The sequence below is a fragment of the Lissotriton helveticus genome, chromosome 7 (genome assembly GCF_964261635.1).
Source record: "Lissotriton helveticus chromosome 7, aLisHel1.1, whole genome shotgun sequence".
NCBI classification, from domain to species: Eukaryota; Metazoa; Chordata; class Amphibia; order Caudata; family Salamandridae; genus Lissotriton; species Lissotriton helveticus.
The window spans coordinates 635,444,236-635,470,617 of record NC_136068.1 but is presented as its reverse complement, the minus strand read 5'-3'; the positions used below and the strand labels follow the sequence as shown (position 1 = coordinate 635,470,617).

Here is a 26,382-nt window from a genome sequence, read left to right as displayed (position 1 = left end):
TCTCAAACGGGGTATATGCCCTGGTAGCAGCCTGATACATGTCGTCCCCCGAGAGCCAGTGGCGTAGCTGCGCATATTGTAAGCTAGCGGTGAGAGGAAGGCCAAATTCGTCTCTGCAGTCCAGCCACGATTTAGGCGACCCACCAAGAAAAAGATCTCCTGCGACCCTGCAGTCTCCTTGAGTCCAACTCTCGAAGGCTCGGGTCTGGGCAGCAGGGGGAAAGTGCGGGTTACCTGCAATGGGGGTGTGCGGAGAGGGGAACGTGGTGAGGCCCTTGGGCACTGCCACTCTGTCCCATACTTCAAGAACCGTCCTTGTGGGGACCGCCATATATGCACTTCTGGAGCGCGCCACACGCGGTAGCCATGGTAGGTCCCATATGGTGCGTCCCGTGACCACTCGGTCCATGTGGAACCAGTGCTTGTCGCTTTCGCGCGCACCCCATTCGATCACGAACCGGAGATGCGCCGCCCAATAGTAGTGGAGGAGATTCGGGCAGGCCAGTCCACCCCTGTCTCTCGGCTCCATGAGGACTTTCTGTGAGAACCGGGGCCGCTTGCCCCCCCATATGAAGGACGTGAGGTCGCGTTGGAGGGTTCTGATGCAGTGAATCGGGATCGGGGTGGGGAGGCACTGGAAGACATACAGGATGCGGGGGAGGATCGACATCTTGACAGCGTTGAGCCGCCCCAGCCAGGAAATCATCAAAGGTTTCCATTTCCGCAGGTCCGCCAGGACTTCCTTGCGGCAAGAGGCCCAGTTCCTCGGGGACCACGAGTCGAGGTGGGGTGTGAGGTCTAGACCCAGATATTGAATGTGGTCATCCGCCCAACGGTAGGGTGTGACCCCCTTCAGGAGGGAGACCTCCTCTTCGGGGATGGTGAGGTTAAGCGCCCAAGATTTGGTGTGATTAATTTTAAGGCCGGACGCCTGCTCAAACAATGAGAGGGTTTCGTGCACCGCTGGGAGGGAGACCCGAGGATTCGTAAGAGTAAGAATCAGGTCGTCCGCAAATAGCGCAACCTTGTTAGAGCGCCCTCCGTGGGGGATACCATGAATATCAGGAGTGCGCCTAATCAGCTCCGCCAATGGCTCGACCGCAAGAGCGAACAGGAGCGGCGAAAGCGGGCATCCCTGCCTCGTGCCCCTGTGGATCAAGAGCGGCGATGTCAGCTGACCGTTGACCCGAATTCTGGCCTGCGGCCCAAGGTAAGGGGCCATGCACCTGGAGATCATGATAGGGCCAAGACCAAGTTTCGTGAGGACCGCCCGTAGGAAGGTCCAGTCGACCCGGTCGAAAGCCTTTTCTGCGTCCAGCGAAAGGAGGCAGGCCGGGATTTTCCAGTGGTGCACCTTACCCACTAGGTGTGCCAGCCTGCGAACGTTGTCGGCTCCCTGACGGTCCCGTATAAATCCCACCTGGTCCGGGTTCACTAATCCCGGCATGTGCGGGTCCAGCCGCTTGGCCAGGATCTTAGTGTAGATCTTGAGATCGGTGTTAAGGAGGGCGATGGGGCGGTAGGAGGCACACAGGTCGGGATCCTTCCCAGGCTTGGGGATCAGGGCAATTTCCGCCAGGCCCATATCAGGGGATGGGCCAACGGTATCAGAGAAGGAGCTGTAGAGCCGCAGCAGATGCGGGCGGAGTTGGGTCAAGAACAGGCGATAGAAGGTCAACGGCAGGCCGTCCGGCCCCGGGGTTTTCCCCACAGGGAGGTCTTTGACCGCTTCTGTTATTTCCTCCTCCTGCAGGGGCCCCTCCAGCGTGGCCGCACAAGCAGGGGACAGTGGAGACCCCCCGAAGTCCGCGAGAACGGCCTCTCGCGCCTCCGCAGAGGTGGGCTCCTCAGCATACAGGGAGGAGTAGTAAGCGACAAATGCGGCCTGTTTGGCCTTCTCTGAGGTGGCACTGGTGCCATCCTGCCGCTTGACATTGGCAATGTGGGCCCTAGCTGCGCGTGCCCGCAGCCTGCCGGCCAATAGACGACCAACCTTGTCCCCTCCCTCGTAATACCGTTGCTTAAGCGCTAGTAGGGAGTGTTCCGCCTTGTTGGTGCGCAGGGCGCGGAGTTGCCCCCTGAGAATGGCGAGAGTTCTCTTTGACGCCCGTGAAGGGGAGTCCCGGTCCCGAGACTCCGCCTGCTTGATCTCGCTAGCCAGGTCGGTTTCCATCTGGAACGCTTCCTTCCTCCGCGCCGCCGCCAGGGAGGTGATATGGCCCCGAATGGTGGCCTTGAAGGCATCCCAGACCGTGTGAAAGGGCAGGTCGGGGGTGTCGTTGATGGCGAAGTAAGAGTCTATGGCGTCTCGGATGCTGGCGACGTCGTCCGGATCCCGGAGGATCCTCGGCGGGAGCGCCCATCTGCGCTCACGAGTGGCACGGGTCAGGGGGTCCTGCAACAAAAGCTCCACGTGAGCGTGGTCCGACAGGGAAATGTCGGAGATAGTGGCAGTTAAGGAGTCTCGGGCCAATTCAAGGGAGGTGAAGAGATAGTCGATTCGGGAGTATGTCCGATGGGAATGTGAATAGAAGGAATAGTCCCGGGTCCCCGGGTTGTGGTAGCGCCACACGTCCACTAGTCCCAGGTCTGTAAGCTGCGTTCTAAGGGCAGAGGACATTGCTCCCGCGCCGTTAAAGGGGGTTCCCGCCCGATCTAGCTCAGGGTCCCAGACAAGATTGAAGTCGCCGCCCAGGATCACATTACTGTCGCCCGATGGGAACTGTTCCCGCAGAAGCGCCTGGAGGTATTTGTCCTGCGACTGGTTGGGTGCGTACACACATCCTAGAGTGAACTGTGCTCGTCCCATCTGTACCGTGGCTCGGAGGAAACGCCCGTCAGCGCTTTTGAAGGGTTTCACGGGTCCCCGCCGAATGCCAGCCCTACAGAGGATCGCCACCCCCGCTGTCTTGGTGTCAGAGGATGCCCAGAACTGTGTAGGGTATCTGGGGTGCGCCATGCGTTTGATGTCACCCCTGAGAAGGTGCGTCTCCTGGAGGAGGATAATGTCAGGGGAGTGGTGTAGGAGGTAGCGCCATATCTGCTTACGCTTGTTGGGGGAGTTGAGCCCTTTGACGTTGAGGGAGAGGACCTTCAAGGGCGTAGGGATGTTCGCTGTCATAGCACTAAGGGGGTGTGGAGTCGCGCAAGACCCAACATAGCAGACCCACCCGCAGACAGGACAGCGGCAGCCTCATCTCGCCTCCAGCGCGCCAACCCCCACGGGACCCACCCCGCCACCCCTTCGCAGGCGCGGGGAAAGAGTGATAAGAGAGGGCAGTGAAGGGTAAAGTAGGAAGAGGAGAGAGAGGAAAAAGAGAAAAGGCGCAGAGAAGAAGTAGAACCAAAACAGGCCAACAGGGCCAGTGTACATTGTCCCAGATACCGGACATCCTCTACCCAAGGGTTTGGATGAACTCAGGAATGTCACTTCCTATGGGACAAAGGGGGGGGGAAGCGAAGAGCTAGGTAAGTGGGGTAAGATTGAATCGTCTCAGAGCCCGTCCACCCCGCTGCTCCAAGGTAGTTCGGGGGCGTGTCGGGCCGTGGGACCACTTGGTCCATTCAGGCGCCAGTGGGGCGCTGGGGCTCCTTGATGCAGTACATGGCCTGGTGGAGGCAAAAGATATCGTCCATTCCTTCAGACCCCCGCGGGCGGGGGGGGGAGAGCCACGGATGTGGCCTGCCAGTGAGAGGGGGAAAGCCCCTTTTCCAAGAACAGTGGGGTGAAGTCTCCATGATGCATGAGGACACATCGGGGTGCCCAATGGGCGAGCGCATGTTCAGGGCATCTGTGAGCACAATAGCAATGGTCAGTGTTCTTCCGTAGCCGAGGGGCGATCCCCACCCTCAGAGCCAGAAGCGAGGAGCTGGGAGGCCTGTTCCTCGCGGTCGCCCTCAAGAGAGCGGATGTGTGCGATGATGTCCTGTTTGGTCTGTGAGGCAGAGAGTGCAGCCACCGGAGGGGACCGTCGACGTTTGCGCACAGTGGACCATTCCGAGCGTGGAGGGGCCTTCTCCAGGTGGGGAGGTCGGGTTGGACTGTGATCCGGGGACTCCGGCATGCCTAGCAGTTGTGCCGCTTCCTGATAGGACCTGAGCGCCCTGCGCTTGTCCTCCCACCTGAAGATGAGCGCGAAGGGGTGGCCCCACTGGTAAGAGATGTTGAGGGTCCGGAGTCTCTCCGTGATCGGGCGGAAGACCTTTCGTCTGTAGAGGGTTGAGGGGGCCAGGTCCTGAAAGATCTGGATCTTGTGGCCTTCGTACCTCAGGTCCGGGTTGTCCCTAGCCGCCTTCAAAATGGCCTCCTTCTCAGTGAAATAATGAAGCCTGGTGACGATGTCGGGCAGGGGACCCGCTTTTCCTCCCGCTCCAAAGACTCGGTGTGCGCGGTCGAGGCGCGGCGGGGGGGCGTCCTCCTCGCCCCGCACCGCTTGCAGGAGTAGGGCCACGTAGGCCATGGTATTAGTCCCCTCTTCTCCAAGTGGCACACCCCGTATGCGGAGGTTGTTGCGGCGTCCCCTATTTTCCAAGTCCTCCTGCTTAATCTGGAGCTGGATATGTTGTTCTTCGAGGGTCGCCACCCTCCGCCAGATCTGCTCCAGGTCTTCGGTGCGGGAATCGACCGTCTTTTCCAGGCCGTCGACCCGGTCGCCAAGGTCGGTGACTTCCTTGCGAAGTTCTTTGACGCATGTATGGACCTCCGACCTGAGGGAGCCAATCTCAGTCTTCAGATCAGCCATGAAGGAGGACATGAAGGCCTGCGTCACCGGTGGGGAGTCGGCTGGCGGTGGGGGTTTCCCCCCTGAAGACGATGTGGGCCCCCCGGATGATGACGGCGAACCCGCCTTGCCCCACATGGAAGCCACTGATGCTCCTCTGGTCGTCGTGGGCGGGGGGTCCGGCCTGGTCCCCTTGCCGCGGGTCATGGTCCACTCAGGGCGGCAAAGGGCAGTGGGGGGCAGGGCCAGTTGCTGTGGACGATCCCTGATCAGCGGCGGGGGATACGCTGTGTGAGGCCGCCCTGGTGCCCCGCTTCCCAGCCGTCCGGATCTCACGAGCAGGGGTTCAAGTCCATGAGGCTAGAGAGGGCGGTGCACGCCTTGGCCCTCACGAGTCCAAAGCCTGGACGGTCCGCCAACAGGACGCGGAGCGCACTCAGGCGAGAGAAGGCCAGGCCGTAGAGAGGTCGCAGGAGCGGAGGTAGATGGCGCAGCCGGGGAGGCAAGGCAGCGTGGAGGTAGAGGAGGCGTCAGGGGGGCGATGGCAGTAGGTGCTCCACGACAAGCAGGACCCGGGGCTTACAGGCGAAGAGCCTCCTATGGCTCGTGGCGTGGCGCAGCCTCCCGGTCTCGACTGTGCCAGGGCCAGTCCCCAGCGCGACCCCCAGCCGGCTCTGCAGCGACAGCCGAGGAGTGATCAGGGGGGTCCTTCCCAGTGTCCCCACGTCTCAGCAGTAGGAGGCCCAGTGCCTGGGGGTAGAAGATGGCGGATCCGCCCGCCCGTGGCAAGGTGGTGGTCCGGGCTGCAGCTCACCAGGCTCAGCAGGGCCGGGTTGTGGTGGAGAGGCGGTCAGGGGAAGTGTCCTGTGGTGCAGGGGCCCCCCGAGGCTCAGGCAGCGCCAGCAAGCAGCGTCAGGGCCGCTTCCCCAAAGCGCTGCTGTATGCGTCTGGGGCAGCGTCTAAGTAGGGGCTGTCCGCACTGGTGGTGCTGTCCTCCACCCAGGGTGCAAGATGGCGGGTAGGCCCGCGGCCGAGCTCCGCTGTCGCCGGATTCCCCCCGGGAGTTGGAGAAGGGGGGGTAAGGGCGGCGCGCTGCAGCTCACCAGGTGTGTCCAGCGATGGGGTCGTGGTCGGGCCTCACGGGCAGGGGGCCTCCGGCGACTCCTCCGGTCCGGGCCTGCTGTTCCCGCCAAAGCCGGGGCCTCTCGTGGATGCGGCGTCCAGGCCGCCGCTGCTCGCCCCGCCGGTGGCAGCCCGGTGCAGACAGCGTCGGTGCACCGCAGCCGGTGTCAGACCGGCTCCGCTGATGGATCGGAGCCGCAGGCTGGGTTAAGAATGCTCCGGAGCCTCACTCAGGCCGCTGTGCCGGTCTCCTTCTCGGGAGCTAGTCCGGATGTTTCGGCAGCGGGCCCTGCGGCAAGATGGCGGGCAGCGGCCGAGCCGGGGACCCCAGAGCCGTGCGCTGTGGCCGCGTGAGTGCTCACGGCCGCGATTCGCCGCCAAGAAGGATCGCCAGCAGGGTCGGCAGTGCACCGGGGGTCCTCAGGAGCAGATGACCCCCGAAACTACGCTAAAACAGGCTCAACAGTGCAGCGGGGCGACGGAGCTCGATCGAGACACGTCTGCTCACATCGCTGTCTTGGCCACGCCCCTTATCTATTTACGTCCCCTGCTTCGCTAGGCTAGGCAGACAAGCCTGGTCTCGTTCAGCATGCCCCGACCCCTGCCAGGCCCTCTCACCTCGGTTTCCCGACATCTCAGTCTGGTCATCTCCTCAGGTCTTGTCATTCTACAGGCCCCTCCCACGTCTTCTAAACCACGACACTTAAGTCTTTGCAGCTACCAAAACCATCTTTACTGAGGCCACCACCTACTGGCTCCCATGGGCCCACAACCACGCTTTCACCCTAACAACCCTGTGCTTCGAGACACCCATTCCGACTCTGTCCCCTCCTTGCTAGGTCCATGCTTGTAGACTTGCTGCCTTTCATTTGTTAATAGGGCACAGTAGCAGGGCAGATTGTGTGCCTTTGTTAAAGTAATCATGTTAATTGCAGCGCTTGACGGGGGATGCGATTAACATTATTACTTACAAAAAGGGACACAATCTGACCATTTTCGCGCCGCACGCATTTAAAAGTGGCGGCGCGACAGTCCTCGTTTGCCTGTGTGCGCTTTGTAATTTACAATGCGCGCTCCAGGAGATGTAGGAGCGCGCCCGCGCGCACCTTGGAGGGAACAGTGGTTTTGAGCACTAAAAATGGAATTGTGCACTCTAAAATGGGCGCCAACCCTGAGCAAACCAAAAATATAATCTATAATAGATTTACAATCTCACCCAATAAATGTAGGACGAATAGTCGTGGTTCCTTGATCAAAAATCAACTTTAGTTTGGGGACCAGATCAAATTAATGAATTAATTCATTTAAAAATTCACCTTGATGGAAGTGTTCCATATGCAAATAATTCATACTCATGGCGCAGGTGACACTAGAATTTGACACCCGCATGCCCCTTTGCATAAAAAGATATTAAAATCCACTAACAAAAGAAACTCAAAAGAGTTCTAAAACTGATAAGAAAAATGACTCCATAAAAGCAAGCACGGCCTAAAGATTACATAACGCACTGGAATTATAAATATTAATCAGCAAAAAATTGATAGATTTTAAAAACCTAATCAGCACTGCCTGGATAAGGGAAGACCCTGTGTCTAATGCAATAAGCTGTGCTTTAAGAGATAATGAAATCAAAGTAATCAAACCGCCCTTTGCTCGACCCATAGGGGAAGGAATAGAAGGTACATGAAAAGATTTAAAGCCGTCTAACCAAAACGAAGTTTAGAGCTCGTAAGTCTCCTGAAACTATATAATCTGAAATTAATTAATAAACTCGGGCCAAATCGTATCAGTAGGTTTTTGGACGGAAAGGCCCGCCATGTTCAAGGTAAGGATTTCAAAGTTAGCCTCACCTCCATCAACCCCAGCCACCAAACCGCCTGAGAGCAGGACAGCTCTCTTTTTATTAGAATGGTATCAAACCTATTGTTTAGTTGGAATAAATCCAATAAGCTAGGGTGTGAGGGATGACCTTGAGAGCATGGGAGAAAGGCATTTTGATGGTATGTTTGGCTGCAGTGGCACAAGAATGGCCTTCACTGGGAGCTGAGTGACACTTAACAGAATCAAAATGAGGTTTATTAAAAAAAATCCTAAAGGCATTACCTTGATGGTCAAGCAACCCCTTCAGAGGTACTGACTGCGCCCGTTTGTGATCCGCCACACCAGGCATGTTGAAGTTAATTAAAATGCAGTTACCCTGAAAAGGCTTTCCATCGGGCCCGATCCATCCCACCTTCCTAGCCATGATGGTGTGATGTGCTATTTGTACCCCCAGATGTCTCCCCAACCAGTGCATTGCCTAATTTTTAAGTTGGACAACGTTTTCTCATAATCCCCCCCTTCTAAATGGGGAAATGTTGCATAACACAACCACATATTAAAAACTGATAGGGGATTTAGCTTTGATACAGGTGTAGACTTGGTGAGAAGGCCTATATATTGGTGTACACCCCCTCTTCTACAGGCTAGAAGAATCCTTACTCTGCAGCGAATAAGATGACAAGAAATTACTCGGGCTCCGATGACTTCCCTTGTCTAAATATACCCTGCTCTGAACCTTTATCACCTACTGTTCTTACAGTAGCCACCAGACCTACAGGGTTAGATGCAACACCCCCAACATTCGTGGATATGGACTGACTTGAAGGTGTCCCCTGGACTGTAGTGGTAGAAGTAGTGACTAGAGACAGCACATGATTTTTCGATTGCAGTACCAGGTCACTCTGGGCTTTCTCCGCTGCCCCGATTCGGACTAAGCAATCATTAAATGGCCTCGTAACCACCCTCTGGATTTGAGAGTACAAAACAGACAACAGTTTTTCAAAAAGTGTCTCAATCATTCTCCTTTGTTTTCTCTTAAGTGTATTGGAAGAACCCAGCAGACACGCAAGTGCAGGAGAAAAGGACTGGGTAGATTCTTTCCTTGTTTATTTAGCTCTGGCAGGGACCTAAATCGGATAAAGTTTTCTGACCTACCTAGGTGCTTTCAGAGGCAGTGGAATTAACCTCTGCCACCACAGTTTAAGTTCTTGCACCGGGACGGCTTCCAGGATCACCCAAGATGTGCCGGCACTGCAATTACCATGTCTAGTATTTGGAATATTAAGATGACCAGAAGCCCTGAGGTTTTCTGTTGTAGCCCAAGTACGTGTCTACCCAACTCCTGTTCCACTGTGGCAATTTCTTCAGACTCTGCTCTCTCCACCGAAACCAAGACAGACATAGTAGATGATTTCTGGGCAAGAACTTTTACTTAGTGCCGTGGAATTCTGAGAAATGGCAGAAAACGTAAGTTTCTCCATTTTACCGGGATGTCGTGGGGTAGGCGAAAGAGGGGTGGCCTGGCCGCAGATGGGCACAGGCAGTCCCGTCTTGTTCCGGTATTCGATTGGGTGCATACTGCGCCTCAGGACAACAGGAAGAAATTCAGTGGGACTGCCTTTACACATAAAAGTGCTTTCTTGTCTTGGAAGTCCACAGCGCCCCAACGGCTTCTCTAGCGTCCTGCACCGCGGGGCAACAGGCAGTAATTTAAGTGCCCACATGGCACAGATCTCAATGTGGCCCCACCTCCATACACAAAAGCGCCTTCTGGTCCAGGGAGTCTGTCCTACCCCAGCAGCTTCTCTGACCCCAAGGTGCCACGCAGTCATAGGTTTTGGGAGTAGGTTTTGAGATCCTCACTATAGTTTCTAGGGTGTTCACATTCAAATTCTTTCTTGGAGGGCTTGCATGGGGTCCACTCCACCCTACAGTGTTCATCTGTGATCAGTGAGCGTTCCGGTCCACGGCTAAGTTAAAGGTTGTGTACCCCTCTACTCCCTCCCACTCTATAATTTCCTGTAAGTCTTGGATTTCTGATTAATACTTCTGTTTGCAGATTCCTCACCTTGTGAATACCCCAAGGTGCCAGACAGGATCCAGAGATTTCTCAGAGCACTTTTTTCATACACCAGCAGGTGGCTTTGTGTGGCTCTGTGTCGCCTTCATTCCGTCTTGTAACTGATGCCAGAGGCACACATAATCGCCACCCCTGTGCGTTGATGTCCTTTTCTTTGTTTCTGCACCTTCTGACAAGGATCCGGAGCTCAGCCGCAAACGTATCCCTCTTCTTTTAACAATTTGTTTCTCAAAAAATACAGCAAGGGTACATGTCCCCACCTAAAATTGCACGGTATAGGCCTTGTAGAGATTGCCACAAACTGCAATTTGAAGTTTTGTAAGAGGTGCGGGACATCAAGGTGTCTTTCAGTCTCCTACTCTAGAACTTATTCCCCAACTTATCCCAATGCACCTCTAATTCCGTCCGTCGACAACATCACAACAGACAAACATTTAAAGAGTCAATTTTGTGAATTGTCTGCACCCTTGTAGCTCCCTCTGGTGCGCCTTCAGGCTACACCGTTCTGAAGAGGCCTTCAGTCTGATTACTAGTGGCGGTTCTGTCCCTGATGCTGTCTGCGCCTATCAACACTGCTGTAAGTTCCGCCCGACTCGAGGTCTGATATGTACGGGCTGTTTTCTTCTGCCATTCTTGCTCTTCATTTGGCAGGTGCCAGCTGCTTCTTGGGCAGATGCTCGCATTCATGGTGGGATATGTTCAGTGAGACCTTGTCCACTGGCCCCAGCGAATCTCACACCAGTTCAGTGCAGATGATGTCATTAATGAATATGCCATTTGACTGCACCTGTCTCCTCAAAGGTAAGGCATAAGCAGCATTGGGGCGCTTCAAAGAAGGCAGGGCCTCAACACACTCCAGATGCATTTCTGTGCCTGCTTATCGGTATTCCCAGTAATTTCACCCCTTTCAAGACTTCTGAAGGGGTTTGGCTCAAAGACAACACCAGGACCCACCACAGCAAGAGACTCTTCATTCCTTTCAAGATCAGTGTCTGGGACCCAGACAACAACGTTGAGGTCATCGTGAGCAGCGTACGGTCAAGACCCCTGCCCTTCTGCTTCAGCTTTCAAGCTGCTTCGGAGCATTACTTACCACAAATTGGTTCCCCAAATAGTGCAACAGGGTAATACTCTGCCACTCCTGTCTCATCCCCAGCATATTCCACCCATACCGGAGCAGTTTTCGGAAGACAATTTGTCCATTCTACAGGTAAGAAGTCCTGCCTCTTTTGGCCAAGGAACCATAGAGAGTGTTCCAGCATTGGAAGTAGGGACTTAATTTTACTCCTGGTAGTTCCTACGCCCTCTTACATTCTTCCTGAAGAAAGACAAATTCAAGATGCTCATGCTGGCCCAAAATTCTATTGGCGCAAGATCCAAGAGACTGAATTGTAGGGCTGGACACTTACTTTTATATTACCATCCTGCAGTCCCACAGGTTTTGCCTGCGGTTGTAGGTCGGCCAAGAGCATTTACAGTTTTCTATGTTCCCCTTCATCCTCATAAGTGCACCTAAGATATTCATAAAAGTGATGGCGGTGTTTGCAGCACATCTTCGGAGACTGGGTATACCAGTCTTCTCCTTCCTCGGCGATTGGCTGTCGAGGCGGGCTCACCCTAGTCTGTTGCCGACCACCTCTAGATGAAGGCGAACATCCTAACGTCTGCTACACCGCTTAGGGTCAACCCTCTTACTATTCGTCATCCAATGGACCTTTCTTCCCAACTGAGAGGTGAGGGAAGTTAACATTACAACAATCAATTCCAATTAACAGTGTAACCCATTTGGCCAAACAATATGGACCAGTAATCCGTGACTATGGCAATGCCCTCTATGATGGAATCAACAAAACCCTGCTACACAAACTCCAAACCATCCAGAGCACCACGGCCAGACTTGTCCTCAGAACCCCACGACACGAGCACATGACCCAGCACCTATGAGACCTCCACTCGCTCCTTATCAAGAAGGGCAACCTTCAAGCTACTCACCCACACCTACAAATCCCTCCACAACATCGCCAAATGCCTCGCGAAAGAGTCTCCTTCTAGGTACCCAAGAGGAACATTCGCTCCACCGACCTCGCCCTACCAGAATCCCCCTGCATACCAGAACCAGAGCAGGCGGAAGAGCCTTCTCCTACGTCTTAGCAAATCTGGTGCTCAGAGAAGAGTTTCTGGTCCTGTCTTTTATACATGACTAAAATCTAGAGTCATCTAGGTTAAGGTCAAAGCTAAGAGGGTGATTCATTAGTTTAGGAATCTCAAAAATCAGGGAACTGCAGAAAACTAGGAAAGTGTAGAAAGTAAAGGAAGGTATTGGCTTTGCAGAAGCTCAGTCAAGAGTCTTTTGATTTGAGTATTACCCTAAGTCACACTCAGCAAGAATCAAATAAAATTAGCCTAGATGTCTAAACCTCTCAAAGTCCAAGGAAAAGTGGCTAGAACATCAGACAGTGCAGACTCCAGTCATTCACACTAAAATCACTCTGGTATCACCCCTCTGCTCACTTCATCAGGGGTTCCATTGTCCTTTTTCATTCTCCCTTTGTAAGCTGCAACATTCATGAAATGTCCCACACTGAACATGGGAACCACATCATCCTTGCTCAAACAAATCATGTGTAAATAACAAGGACCCCCTGGGTAATGCTATAGTAGACTCCTAGGGCAGGGTAAACACAGTCAAACAAATCATGTAACATTGCTGAATAGGACTTTTAAGTTAGCAATCCGGCTCTCCGTGTTCATTCGTCAAGGTCTTCTTCTCAGTCTCCCCCTCCGTCGCTAAGACAGTGTTGTATCTGTTCTCAAACTAACAAAGTGTGTGTGTGTGTGTGTGTGTGTGTGTGAACGCACCTGCAAGGAACCATAAATTCTTACAATTTTGATCAACTACAGAATACTTTATCTGCAGGAAAACTTCCAGCAGGAAAACTTCCTGCAGAGGAAGACCTTCTGAAAATCCTCTCAGTCCCACACACGAACGCCGAAACGCCTCGGCACCCCCCACATAGAGGCCAAGGGAATCCCTACCTTGAAGAAGCAAAGACAGCAAATGGACAGACACATGGGCTGGAATTCAACAGCCCGGGATGTATAGATTTTCCACAGGCTTTCCCTGACCTCTTCACTCTTGGACCCTAAATGAGCTTGTATAGAGGTCTTAGCTATCTCAGAGACCCCATACTACACAATTTTAGTAGGACTGCATAAGAGATCAAAAACGAGATGATAAAAACTAATGTTTTCCTTGTTTTGCTTTCGCAACCCTGTATATAGATTTAATGCACATATTTCTTTGAGTTGGGTTTCATGAAAATTTGCTATCAAGACTGTGTAACTTTGTTTTCTGCGAAAATAATGATTGTGTAACTTTGTTTCCTTTGAAAATAATGGAAAATGAATAGTAAAACAATGATATGGTCAACATATATGTTGTGAGTTCTGGTGGTCATAAAGAGATGGGCTCAAAATAGTGGTACTGCAAAATTAAATGTATAAAATTAAGTAAGTGAAGGAAGTTTTCCTGCAGATAAAGAAAGTATTCTGTAGTTTGTCAACATTGTAAGAATTTATGGTACAGGAGGCTTTTGTTCTTTGTTATGCTACCACTGCTTTGGCATGCAAAGTGCTGGTTCTGGACATCTGTCAGACCATGACATGGGCACAAGTGCACACGTTCACGAGGCACTACTGTATTGATAACCAGGTTTGGTGGGAGAGGCATTTCGTCAGTTCGGTTCTGTAGGACATTTTGGACTGTGCGATTCTACTTGGGAAGTACTGCTTTGGTATCAATGTTTAAGGTAAGGAATTTGTGGTTCAAATTATCCCTCAGAAGAACAAGTTAGTAACACTCTTTCAAGTGGCCACTCTATCTAACCACAGATCCTTCACTCCCTCACTATTCTGTGGACTGTTTACATTTCCTGTGTCCTCTTTCTACCTCAATGCTTTCCCATCGCGTACATCCTCTGACACTCGCTGTCCATCTCCTTGCCTTTCTGTCTGACAGCGTTGTTTAAGCTGTTCCATGTGCTCTCTTGCTGGCCCCCAGTGTCCTAATGCCCTTTCCCACTATTCCACCACTGGTCTCCAGTAGCCCAATGCCCTAATTTACCTTCTGACCCTGGCCCGTCTTAATTCACACCAGCCTCTGTTCTTGGCATAGATTTGTTACACAATCAACTTGTTCCTAAAGGAGGCCGGATGCCCAGCAGGCGCAAGACTTGAATATAAGTGTTGGATTTATCTGTATGTTTTCTTCGAGCCTAGCCAGGCTCCTATATACCCTCCTCTATGTTGTTAGAAGCTGACCATCTGCTCACCTCTGTTCTTTCCTCAGACACCAAGACGTCGCATCCAGAGCTCGTTATGTCCGCCTGGTGGACAGTGTGCGGGAAAATGCTGGTACAGTACGGTAAGACAAGCATGCAGACAGCAGAATACAGGGTGCAGTGGGGGTACAGAGATGTGAAGAGAGGAGGAGTGGAGTACTTGTAGGAGCGAGAGAATAGGGAAGCTATAAATGTGGGGTTGTTTCTGTAGTTGAAAGGGTTTTGTGGTGTGGTTGAGTGGGGTGATTAGGAGTGTGTGGGAGGTGAAGGGAGGGAGCGTGGATTAGATGGGGAGACTGGGAATGAGCCAGGGGTGGTGGAGGGTTAGGGGGAACTGCCTAAGAAGGTGGTTGAAGAGAAGAGAGACTGGGATGAGGGAAACAGAAAGGGAGAAGGTAGCTTTGAGGAGAATGGCTGTGGAAGGGGAGGTGGTAAGAGAAATGGGAGGGCATCTTGAGAGAGCAGATACTGAGGTAGAAAAGATGGAGGTAGTTGGCTCTGGGAAGGAGAAAAAGAACCAAAGAGGGAGAGTGCGCCAGGAGAAAAGAGGAGGAAGATGGACTGGGCATAAATGATGTCTTAAAAAAGAGGATTGATGAGGAAGAAGAGAACTCTGTGGGAGAAACGGGGTAATCTGGAGATATAAGAAAATGGGCAAATGGGAACGTGGGGGATAGGGAAAGCTGGAGCAGGGTGGAAAGCACAAAATACTTTTCTGATGGATACATCTGCCAGTGGATTCCTCACCTTATGAACATCCCCCTGCGTCAGCAACATTCGGAAATTCTTTTGTAGCCCATCACGCCGACGTGGACGACGTTACAGAACGCACGCTTCGCGCGCGCGGCTCCGCTGACGTCACTGACTCCATAATAGGACTCCAACGGCGTGATGACATCAGTTCCCTTTTTTCTGCGTCGTCGACGTTAACGGTTTTCGAGGGATCCTCTGTAGCTATTGAGTAACTCTGTTACTGTTTGTTGCTTTCAGTGTTTTCTTGTTTCTCTGTCTCCGGTCGAGATGTCCTCGGAGAAGACTGGAGTCAAGCAGTGCGCAGAATGCGGGAAAATGATGTCAATCACAGACCCGCATGAAGATTGCGTATGGTGCCTGTCCTCAGACCATGATGTCCAGGGGTGTCCATGCTGCAAGAAGATGAACCCCAAGGCCCTTCATGAAAGAGAAGCGAAGCTCCTGGTTGCCAAGATGAAGGGTAAAAAAGACAAGAAGAGTTCGAAGTCGCGGTCGAGATCCCGTTCGAGGTCGCCTTCGAGGTCGTCATCGGGGCATGCTTCCAGGTCGACAAAAAAGAAGCATAAGAAGAGAAAGCACGGATCTCGACACCATTCTGGGAAGTATTCGGATTCGAGGTCGAAGTCGCCAGGTAGAAGATATCGTACGGATGATGTATCTCCTTCTCCAGATGTTCTGGATCCGGAAGGTGAGGCTTCGCCCATGGAGTCGCCGGAGCATTCACCGGCTCCGGTGTCGAATCCCTCTCCGGCGCCGTCTCAAACTCCAACTTGAGAGGAGGAAGAGGCTCCTTTGCCTGAGGGTTCGACGACCCCGGCTCACCAACTCGATGAACAACTCGACACGAATCCGGTGCCTCCTCGAGAGCAGCCTGTGGGTTCATACCCTCCATTTCCAGGCCCGGGACAAGACCCTACACAGTATTTAAATGCTATGTATGGTGTCTTCACAAGAGCCATGTACCCCTCTGGGACACCGGATGGTCCCATGTGTCCGATTGCCTTTAATCTGGGAGTCCCTCAAGACGTATGCTCCGGCGCCGTTCATGCCATTAATGCCGGCTCCGACTCCGTCTTGGCATCTCTCGGCGCCGCCGAGGTCTTCGACGCCGATTCCTTCATCACCGGCGCTGGTTCCAGTTCGACCTCGAGTACAGCGGCTGTTCCTTTGGCTCCGATCTCGACGCCGGCTCCGGCTCCATCGGAGTCGACTGCGGATCCGCCGACGCCGTTCCCGAAGGAGAGGTCGAGACATGAGGCTCAGCGACTTCTAGAGAAACAGAGGTACAGAGAAGTGGAGATGGAAGAAGGTGAGCTGCAGGAATCTGAAGATTTCTTTGATGACCTAAGGGAGGCTAGTGGAGTGGAACGGTCTCCGGATTGAGAGTTATCCTCTATCCCAGATGCCCCTTCAAAAGATGTGGCGCCATATCATGTGGTCATCAAGAAGGCAGCAGAACTGTTGAATTTAAATCTGCCTACTGTGGAGTTCAAGTCAAATATATTAACAGAAGTCCTCCACTCTCCATCTTCTGTGGTAGAGCCTATGCTTCCTTCTAATGAAGCTTTGACAGAGCCAATCTTGGAGGTGTGGAATAGGCCTCTTACGGCTCCAGCAGTTTCGAAAGCTGTCGCAAGAAGATATGGGGTGGCTCTTGGAGACCCAGACTTTTTATCTTCTCATCCTTTGCCAGAGAGCTTAGTGGTACAGGCAGCCTGCTCCAAAAAATCTGCAGGTGCTTTCCCTCAGGTGCCTGGAGACAAAGATTCTAAAAAACAAGACCAAGCAGTAAAGAAAGTTTTTTCTTCAGCGAACATGGCTCTCAAATCAACGAACGCCACATTCCTCTTGGGGCGTTACATCCATGCTCTGATGGATTCTGTGAAACAGTTGGCCCCTAAAATTCCAGAGGAGGACAGGCAGAATTTTAATGAGGTGCTTGTTGATACTCAAGCAGCTGCTTGACAAGTCATCCAGAGTGGGTTGGACACGGCTGACTCTGTGGCGAGAGTCATCGGGTCTTCTATTGCCACCAGAAGAGCAGCTTGGCTGAAGTCTTCCGAATTCTCCGCTGATGTCCAGGCTGCCTTACTGGATCTGCCTTTTGATGGCTCAGGCCTTTTTGGGAAAAAGGCAGATGCTACATTGGAGAGATTCAAAGATAGCAGGGCAACAGCCAGGTCTTTGGGTCTACAGTCCAGAGGAACTTTGGGTAAAAGGTATAGGGGATTTGGAAGGTCCTCCTTTCGAGCCTACAAGCAGCCGCAACAGCAGCAGCAACAGCAAAATTCGCTGTACAAATCGTACATGGGCAGACAAAGAGCTCGCCCTCAAGGTCGTCAAGCTTCCTCTTCCACCTCCTCCTCTTCCTCTTCCCCCCCCCCCCCCTCCCCCCAACCTCAGCAAAGCAGCCCTAGATCCACCATTCCGGGTCATGTGGGTCCTGTGGGGGGTCGGCTTACCTATTTTCTACGAGATTGGGAATCGGTCACATCGGACCTTTGGGTTCTCAATCTCGTGGAGAATGGGTATGCTCTTCCCTTTCGGCAATTCCCCCTGAATTACCCTCCTTGCCAAGGGTTTTGCTCAGAGGACCACCTGCTATTTCTGCAGGAGGAAGTCCTGGCGTTATTAAGAAAAGGTGCGATAGAGGTGGTTCCGGAGCAGGAAAGAGGTCAGGGATGCTACTCCCGGTATTTCTTGATTCCCAAGAAGGATGGCAAACTTTGTCCAATCCTGGATCTCAGGATATTGAACCTCTTTCTGAAGCAGGAGAAGTTCAAGATGCTCACCCTTGCGCAGGTTCTTCAAGCGCTGCTGGAAGAAGACTGGATGGTGTCGATAGACTTACAGGATGCATATTTCCACATCCCCATCCTGAAGTCGCACAGGAAGTATCTCCGTTTCACGGTGGGTTCGCAACATTACCAGTTTGCGGTCCTTCCTTTTGGTCTTACTACTGCCCCTCGAGTATTCACTAGGGTGATGGCTGTGGTGGCAGCACATCTCAGGAGGTCAGGGATACCAGTATTCCCTTATCTGGACAATTGGCTGATCAAAGCAGAATCGCCAGAGAAAGTGCTCCATCATCTGCAAGTCACAACTCAGTTGTTGTACAGATTGGGTTTTTCGATAAATGTACCCAAATCTCACCTGGTGCCCTCCCAGCGCAACCTCTTCATAGGTGCTGTACTGGATACAACTATGTGTTGGGCATTCCCTCCATCTCAAAGGATTCGCGACATACAGGAAATGATTCCTTTATTTTACAATGGAGCGGTCGTTCCAGTCCTGAAGGTCCTTCGTCTGCTCGGTCTGATGGATTCCTGCATTCTGCTGGTCAACCGTGCATGCTGGCACATGAAGGCACTCCAGTGGTGCCTCCACAGGCAGTGGTATCAACACAACGGAGATCTCAGGGAGTCTGTGAGGATCTCAAGAGAAGCTGCAGCGGACCTGTCTTGGTAGGAGGGCGTGGAAGGCAATCTGTCTCAAGGGAAGCCTTTTCAACTGCCTCCGTCGGTGGCCACAGTGATAACGGATGCATCCACTCTAGGGTGGGGTGCTCATCTGGGGGATCTGTAGATCAAGGGTCTTTGGTCTCCAGAGAAAAGGTTGTTCCACGTCAACCTTCTGGAATTTCGGGCGATTCGTTTGGCGCTCAAGGCCTTCCTCCCTTCCCTTCGCGGTCGGTCGGTTCAGGTCCTGACGGACAACACGACCGCAATGTGGCATGCCAACAAGCAGGGAGGAGTGGGATCGCAGTGTCTCTGCAGAGAGGCTCTGCGTCTTTGGTCCTGGGTTCAGGACCATCAGATTTGTCTGATGGCAAATCATCTGGCCGGAGTTCTGAACGTGCGTGCAGACAGTCTGTCGGCAGTTCTCGGCCGATCACGAGTGGAGGCTTCATCCATAAGTGGTTTGTCATGTCTTTCGGACGTGGGGAATCCCTCAGGTGGACCTGTTTGCCACTCACGAGAATGCTTACTGCCCGTCATTCTGCAGTCTCCACTATCCGATGCAGGGAGCTTTGTGGGACGTGTTTCAGTTGAGTTGGGACACAAGACTCCTTTGCGCGTTTCCTCCCAGATTCCTCGGGTTCTGAGGAAGATACGTCAAGACCGGGCCAGAGTGATATTGATTGCCTGGATTGGCCAAGAAGGGTGTGGTATACAGTTCTGTAGTAGGGGATGTCTGTGTATAGTCATAATCTAGTGAATAGTCCCGCCCATGTGCGCGGACCCCGGAGCAATAAAAATTAATCTCTTAAGTTGTCAAAATATGCAGAATTGCACAGACACTTAAGAGAGAATTTAAAGACAGATAATGCAGCCTATATCCACAGGCTACACTGTCCAGTACTTCGACTAGAAATTCCACCAGAAATCCACAAACAGCACAGCCTGTCCAGGGTTTTCTTACAGAGAAAACCTTGCCAGTAACAGCAAAACCCTCTGGAATGAGAGGAAGAAGTGGACAGACAAGCCCTATAGGCTGCCATTATGTGGCTCAAAACAGGATACTGTGCCTTTAAGAGAACTTTCCAGAAGCCTCACAGTATCCCAGAATGCACTGCAGGTCCCCTCCACCTTCAGTTCTTTTTTCCGGCTGCTAGCAGGACCCTGGAGCATTAGCTCTTCTTTTTTGAGCTTTTTCTATTTTATTTTTGTGATAAATTGGATTTTTGCAGCTTCACTCGACGTCTTTGGCCTTTATCTACATTCTGCTGTGTTTTATTGGCAGAATTTCTGCAGTATTCTTGTCTTATACTACTTCTAGTCTGACAAGTGCTTTGTCTGCAGCTGTACTAAAGACCAAAGCAGAAGCTCACAGGGTTTGTATTCTGTGCTTGCCTGTGTCTTTTGACACTTGTCTTCTCTGTAACTTCTTTTCTGGGAGACTTCGGCTCCCAGGTTGGGAACAGAGGAGTTTGAAGGCATCTTCAGCCTCTGGGTAAAGAGAGGGTGGGTCCTCTACCGAGTCCCATGCTGTAACCTCTGAGGTTCTCCCCGGTAAGGGCACGTCTGAGCTATGACGCGGTTCCGGTCGGCGTCGAGGACATAGAGTGCCTCGACGTCATGGAGTGCCTCGACGTCATGAAGTGCCTCGACGTCATGGAGTGCCTCGACGTCATGTGCCTCGACGTCGTGGAAGTGCCTCGACGTCGTGGAAGTGCCTCGACGTCGTGGAAGTGCCTCGACGTCGTGGAAGTGCCTCGACGTCGTGGAAGTGCCTCGACGTCGTGGAAGTGCCTCGACGTCGTGGAAGTGCCTCGACGTCGTGGGGTGCCTCGACGTCGTGGGGTGCCTCGACGTCGTGGAGTGCCCCGAAGTCGTGGAGTGCCCCGAAGTCGTGGAGTGCCCCGAAGTCGTGGAGTGCCCCGAAGTCGTGGAGTGCCCCGAAGTCGTGGAGCGGTGATGCTCGACGTCGTGGAGCGGTGATGCTCGACGTCGTGGAGCGGTGATGCTCGACGTCGTGGAGCGGTGAGGCTCCTTTTGGAGCGTTGGTCGCTTGGGCTCCGCTATCTTCCGTTGGGTCCAGACGTCACCGTTATGGATGGCTCGGCGTCTCGGGGTTTGACACCGTAGTGATGTCGTAGAGATAGTCACTGTGTTAGTGATGGTGACGTCGTAGTGAGGTCGACGTCATGGGCTACAGCCGTGGAATACTTGCCGGCGCTTGCGGCCTGGGTCTTGTTCCAGGTCTCGCTCCGTCGTGAGCCCCTCTGCGTAGGAGGGGACTTTGTGTTCCCGGCACCGTGCACCCACGACGCCAAGCAGTTGATCAGCGTCGAGGAACCCTTCTGATGGGGAGTCTGTGGCTACTCACCACGTTTAAGCGAGGGACGTTGGTCCTTTTGCTTAGGTTTGAGTTTTAGCATACCTACTCATCGGCTAGGACGCCTCCTGCTCTGCCACCACTGGTGAGACCACCGGGGATGTTTCGGATTTCTCTCAGTTCCCTCTCCCATCCACAACCCCAGGGGGCCTTTGGCCCCTCAGTCTGCGATTCCCCGTGCCTTGTTGCCAGGGATTCATCTTCCATGAAGTACGGGGAGTCTCTCTCCGACTCTTAACTGGTTGGCGGTACTTCGCTTTGGTCTGCTACCACCTGCCAGGAGGTTCTGGCTTCGAACGTACTCCTGACTTGGTCGCAGGGGTGGCGGCATGTAGACGTCATGCGGTGGCCCGCTGTTGCCGGGTTGTTGTGGTAGGATCCCTGTGTGGGGGTGTTTTCTTCACCGATTTATGGTTCCCCTGCCGAGAGACAGGAGGGAAGCCTTACAAGAGATAGTCTATGGACCTGATAGTTTCAGGTCTAAGCATCGGTGTCGGAGCGGAGTTTTATCTCCTGCCGCCCCCAGGTATTGTGGGTTTGTCCTACGTTGTCATACTTGTATTTGTCGGACGTCTCTGCAGCCTACGGCTTGGCAGTGTGCATCTACTCTCCCGTTCTTTGGGCAATAATTGGGTTGCCATGAGGGTAGTGAGTGGCCCACATAAGACTGACTCGGAGACTTTTGAAAGGCTGTAGGTTTGAGGCGTGGAGAACGGCTTGAGGCCTTCTTCCCTTTCTAGCGGCGTTTTTCCTCCCAGGATTTGTCTGTGGTCCCGGGCCGCCTTTAATGCTTCACAAGTATATTGTGCGCATACGCGAGAGAGGTTGATGCTCCTCGGCGGATTAAGGCCGGCCGGGTCTAAGTCGGTCTTCGGTTCATCAGCCCTTCTCCAGCAATTCCTCCGGTCAGCTCGCGGTTTCAGCTGCGCGAGCTCCAGGCGGAGGCCGATATCCTGTTAAGGAAAAGGGCGATAGGAGACGTACCTCTGTCTCGAAGGGGAAGAGGTCGGTACTCCCAGTTCTTTCTGGTTCGCAAGAAGGACAAGCACGAGTTCAGGCCCATTCTGGATTTGCGACAAGCAAACGAGTGGATTCGCAGAGGGAGGAATTTCGCATGCTATCGTTGCATCAGGTTTTTCCTCAGCTGCAACAGGGAGATTGGCTCTGTGCCGTAGATCTACAGGATGAGTGCTTCCATGTGCCCTTTGCACACTTACGCAGGAAGTTCCTGCGATTCCAAGTCGGCGCCAATCATTGTCAGGTCACAGTACTGCCAGTCGGGCTGACGTCTGCGCCCAGAACATTCTCGAAGTGCATGGCAGTGGTAGCTGCACACCTGAGGATAAACGAGGTGTTTGTCTACCCGTACCTGGACGATTGGTTGATCGAGGCCTCCTCTTTCTCGGAAGCTCAAGCACACTTCCAGAAGACGTGCGTTCTTTTGAACAAGCTGGGGTTGCACATCAACATGTCCAAGGCTGTCCCGATTCCGGCCCAGTGCATACAGTACTTGGGAGCCTCCGTCAATACGCTGTCAGCAGGCGTGTCTCCTTCGGAGGAGAGGCGATTATCGCTCCTTCGGAAGGCTCAGGCTCTTATGACCCCTCCATCTATAACAGTGGGGACGGTGTCTGCTCTACTGGGGTCAATGGCCTCTTGTATCTTCCTCACGCCACACGCACGGTTGCCCATGAGACCTTTGCAGGAGTGCGTGGAGGATCAGTGGGATCAGAGGAATGGATCTTGGGACGACAAGATACGACTGTCTCTGCATGCTCTTCCGTCTCTGAAGTGGTGGTGTTCGGCGGAGAATCTCCTCAGAGGGGTTCCCTTTCACAAGGACATTCCCGCACAGGCTATCGTGACGGATGTGTCTCTCCACGGCTGGGGGGGGCGCATTCCGGAGACTGACCGATACAAGGAACGTGGTCTCCAATGGAGTGCACGTATCACATCAATTTCCTGGAACTCGGAGCTGTTCACTTGGCACTGTAGGCGTTTGTTACGTCCTTCCAGACCAACTTTCTGCTTGTACAGACGGACAATACGACCACAATGTCTTGCCTCAACCAGTAGGGGGGTTCGAGATCGCGCACTCTCGCAGTAGGCGCAGGCGATCTGGCGCTGGCTTCTAGCCAGAGGACTGACTATCACGGCTACCCATCTGCTAGGTGTGCAGAATGTTCAGGCAGACGCCCTGAGCAGCATGATTCAGGAAAACCACGAATGGGTCATAAACGATGAAGTACTAGGAGAAGTCTTCGCAAGGTGGGGGGCTCCAGACGTAGATCTGTTCTCCTCCGCCGAAAACAGCAAATGCTGAGACTTCGCTTCCAGGTACTACCAGCAGGGGACGCTGGGGTATGCGTTGTGGATTAACTGGTCGAACAGCTTTCTGTACGCTTTTCCACCCATTCCCCTGATTCCGGCGGTACTCATGAAGCTGTCCCAGTGCAGGGCGCGGATGATCCTGATTGCCCTGGAATGGCCCAGGCAGTGGTGGTTCACGGACCTGCTTATCTGGTCTCTCCTTCCTCACATACGGCTGCTGTGCAGGCCGTACCTTCTCACGAAGTTCGGGGGCAGATGTTGCACCCCAACCTCTCGTCTTTGAGTTTGGCGGCATGGCTCCTGCGTTAGTGCAATATGGCCATTTGAATCTACCAGAAGTTTGTATGGACATACTGAAGGAGGCTAGGCGACCTTCCACTAGGACTTCTTATGCTTACAAGTGGAAGAGGTTTTGCATCTTGTGCAAGTTCAAGCACTATGACCTACCGACGTGTAAGGAAGATGTCATCCTTCCGTATTTTCTAAACCTGGCGCAGTCTGGCCTTAATGTCCATTCCATTAAGGTTCATCTTGCTGCGCTGACTGCCTACAGGAAATGGCCTTCACAGACTTCCTTCTTTCGGATTCCTGTGATCAAAGGGTTTTTGGAAGGCTCGAAGAAAGTGTTCCCTCCTGTCAGGCTTCCTTCGCCTTCATGGGTATTGAACGTGGTGCTATCCAGATTGATGAAGGAGCTTTTTGAACCTATTCATAGGGCTTCATTGCAGCACCTGTTCTGGAAGGCGGCGTTCCTCGTGGCCATTACATCGGCCCGCAGGGTGAAGGAAATTCAGGCGTTGTGTTGCCAAGAACCTTATACTGTATTTCATGCTGCTACGGTTGTTATGCGTACTCGCCCTAAAGTTCTTCCAAAAGTTATATCTGACTTCCATGTTAACCAGATTATAACTTTGCCTACGACTTTTCAGGATCCTTCATCTCCAGCGGAAAGGTCTCTGCATTCCCTGGATGTTAGGAGGGTGTTGAAATTTTTCTCTGGATAAAACCGACGATATTCGTAGGTCAGACCAATTGTTTCTCAATTATGGATCAGTCAGGACCGGTCTTGCTCTAAACAGTCCATCTCGAGGTGGATTGTGTCCTGTATACAGTTGTGTTACCAAAAGGCTGATAAGACCTTAGCGGGTAAATCTAAGGCTCATTCCACCGGGGGCAAAGCTGCCATGACTGCTTTGCTCCGTAGTGTTCCAATTGCAGAAATCTGCAAGGCAGCCACTTGGAAGTCGGTCCATACCTTTGTTAAGCATTACTGTCTGGACACTGAGGCCAGGGCAGATGCTCGGGTTGGGCAGGCTTCGCTGCGAAATCTGTTCGCACAGTAGTGGTGTTATTTCTCTTTTCTCCACCGCCGCTTTGGTGTGGGGATGGGCTTGCCATTCTATTCACTAGATTATGACTATACACAGAGATCCCCTACTACAGAAGGAGTAGTTTCTGTCCTGTAACTCCAGTTCTGTAGTAGCGGTATCTCTGTTATAGTCATAAGCGCCCGCCCTCCTCCCCGGTGGAGCGAGATATTCATGTAAGAAATACTACAGGTCTGGCGTGTTACGCCTTCAAAAAGAACTGAAGGTGGAGGGGACCTGCAGTGCATTCTGGGATACTGTGAGGCTTCTGGAAAGTTCTCTTAAAGGCACAGTATCCTGTTTTGAGCCACATAATGGCAGCCTATAGGGATTGTCTGTCCACTTCTTCCTCTCTATCATTCCAGAGGGTTTTGCTGTTACTGGCAAGGTTTTCTCTGTAAGAAAACCCTGGACAGGCTGTGCTGTTTGTGGATTTTTGGTGGAATTTCTAGTCGAAGTACTGGACAGTGTAGCCTGTGGATATAGGCTGCATTATCTGTCTTTAAATTCTCTCTTAAGTGTCTGTGCAATTCTGCATATTTTGACAACTTAAGAGATTATTTTTGATTGCTCGGGTTCCGCACACATGGGCAGGACTATTCACTAGATTATGGCTATAACGGAGATACCCCTACTACAGAACTGGAGTTACAGGACAGAAACTACTCCATCTTCTCAACCTCTCCTCATGCCCGCCGCCCTGTCTCCCTCTCAGGGCAGATCTCCTCTCTCAGATGGAGGGGCAGGTTCTACACCCCTACCTCCAGAGCTTACACCTTCATGCCTGGAGATTGAACGGGGCAACCTAATTCTTTTTCCCTCAGATGACGTGGTGGATGTCATTTTATCGGCCAGGCGTGATTCCACCAAGTCTACCTAATCTTATAGATGGTCTAAATGTGTCTCTTGGTGTGGGGAGAAGTCCATTGACCCTTTGAAGGCTCGATTGTCTGACATACTTCAGTTTGCTCTTTCTTTGGCTCAGCAAGGGTTTGCTGTAGCTACGGTCAAAGGTTATCTTTCGCCTTGTCTGCATTTCTCTGTCTGCCGGATCAGCCGTCCTTATTTAAATCTCCTATTGTTTTAAGGTTTCTAAAGGGCCTTACAAATAAATTTCCTCCTACTCCCTTTATTGTGCCTCAATGGGACGTGAATCTTGTGCTCACTTTTTTGATGGGTTCACCTTTTGAACCTTTTTACAAATGTCCTTTGAGACTGCTATCTTTTAAAACGGTCTTCCTGATTGCAATTACCTCGGCAAGGAGGGTAAGTGAGCTTCAAGCTCTTAGTTCAAAGCCCCCATTCTTGACCATTCATGCTGAACGAATGGTACTCAGGACCAGGGCTGCTTTTCTGCCTAAGGTGGTAACTCCCTTCCATCTAGGGCAGTCCGTTACCCTTCCTACCTTCTATCCTCCCCCTCACCCTTCCAAGCAGGAGGAGAGACTTCACTGCTTGGACCCTAAGAGGGCGGTGAGCTTCTACCTAGACAGAACCAGAGAGTTCAGAGTGGATGACCAGCTCTTTGTGGGTTTTGTTGGAGCCAGAAGAGGCAAGGTGGTGCACAAGCGCACGCTGTCAAGATGGATTGTCTTGTGCATCAATATATGCTACTCTCTGACGGGTAAGGAACCTCCTGAAGGTTTAACCCCTTCGCTGCTAGGCCTTTTCCCCTCCTGTGCTGAGCCTTTTTTTGGCGTTTTGGGGTAGTGCGCGCTAAGGCCCATGTAACTTTTTGACCACATAAGGTATCCAAGCCAAATTTGTTTTTTTCTAAAAAATGGGAAAACGGGCTGCAAAAGAAAGCCTCTGGGTTTGTCCCTGCAAATGTTATCAAAAAAGGGTTTGTGGGGCTGAAATCTCCATTTTCTCAGCTTTTAGGGAATGACAGAATTTTGTCAGAGAACCAACATTTTTCACACAGTTTTTGCATTTTTCTGGGATATAGCCTATTTTTGCTATTTTTAGAGCTTTCAACCTCCTTCCAGTTAATGGTAGAAATGAGTTTG

At 52.3% G+C, this 26,382-nt stretch overlaps 1 protein-coding gene across 1 annotated transcript in view; it reads left to right on the top strand.

Annotated features, from left to right (window-relative positions):
• Positions 1 to 26,382, top strand: part of PELO (pelota mRNA surveillance and ribosome rescue factor) — a 260,968-nt gene that overhangs the window by 215,363 nt on the left and 19,223 nt on the right. Inside the window, exon 11 of the mRNA XM_078652883.1 lies at positions 14,093 to 14,167. Coding sequence (XP_078509009.1) covers positions 14,093 to 14,167 — 75 coding nt within the window. The remainder of the gene's footprint in view (positions 1 to 14,092; positions 14,168 to 26,382) is intronic.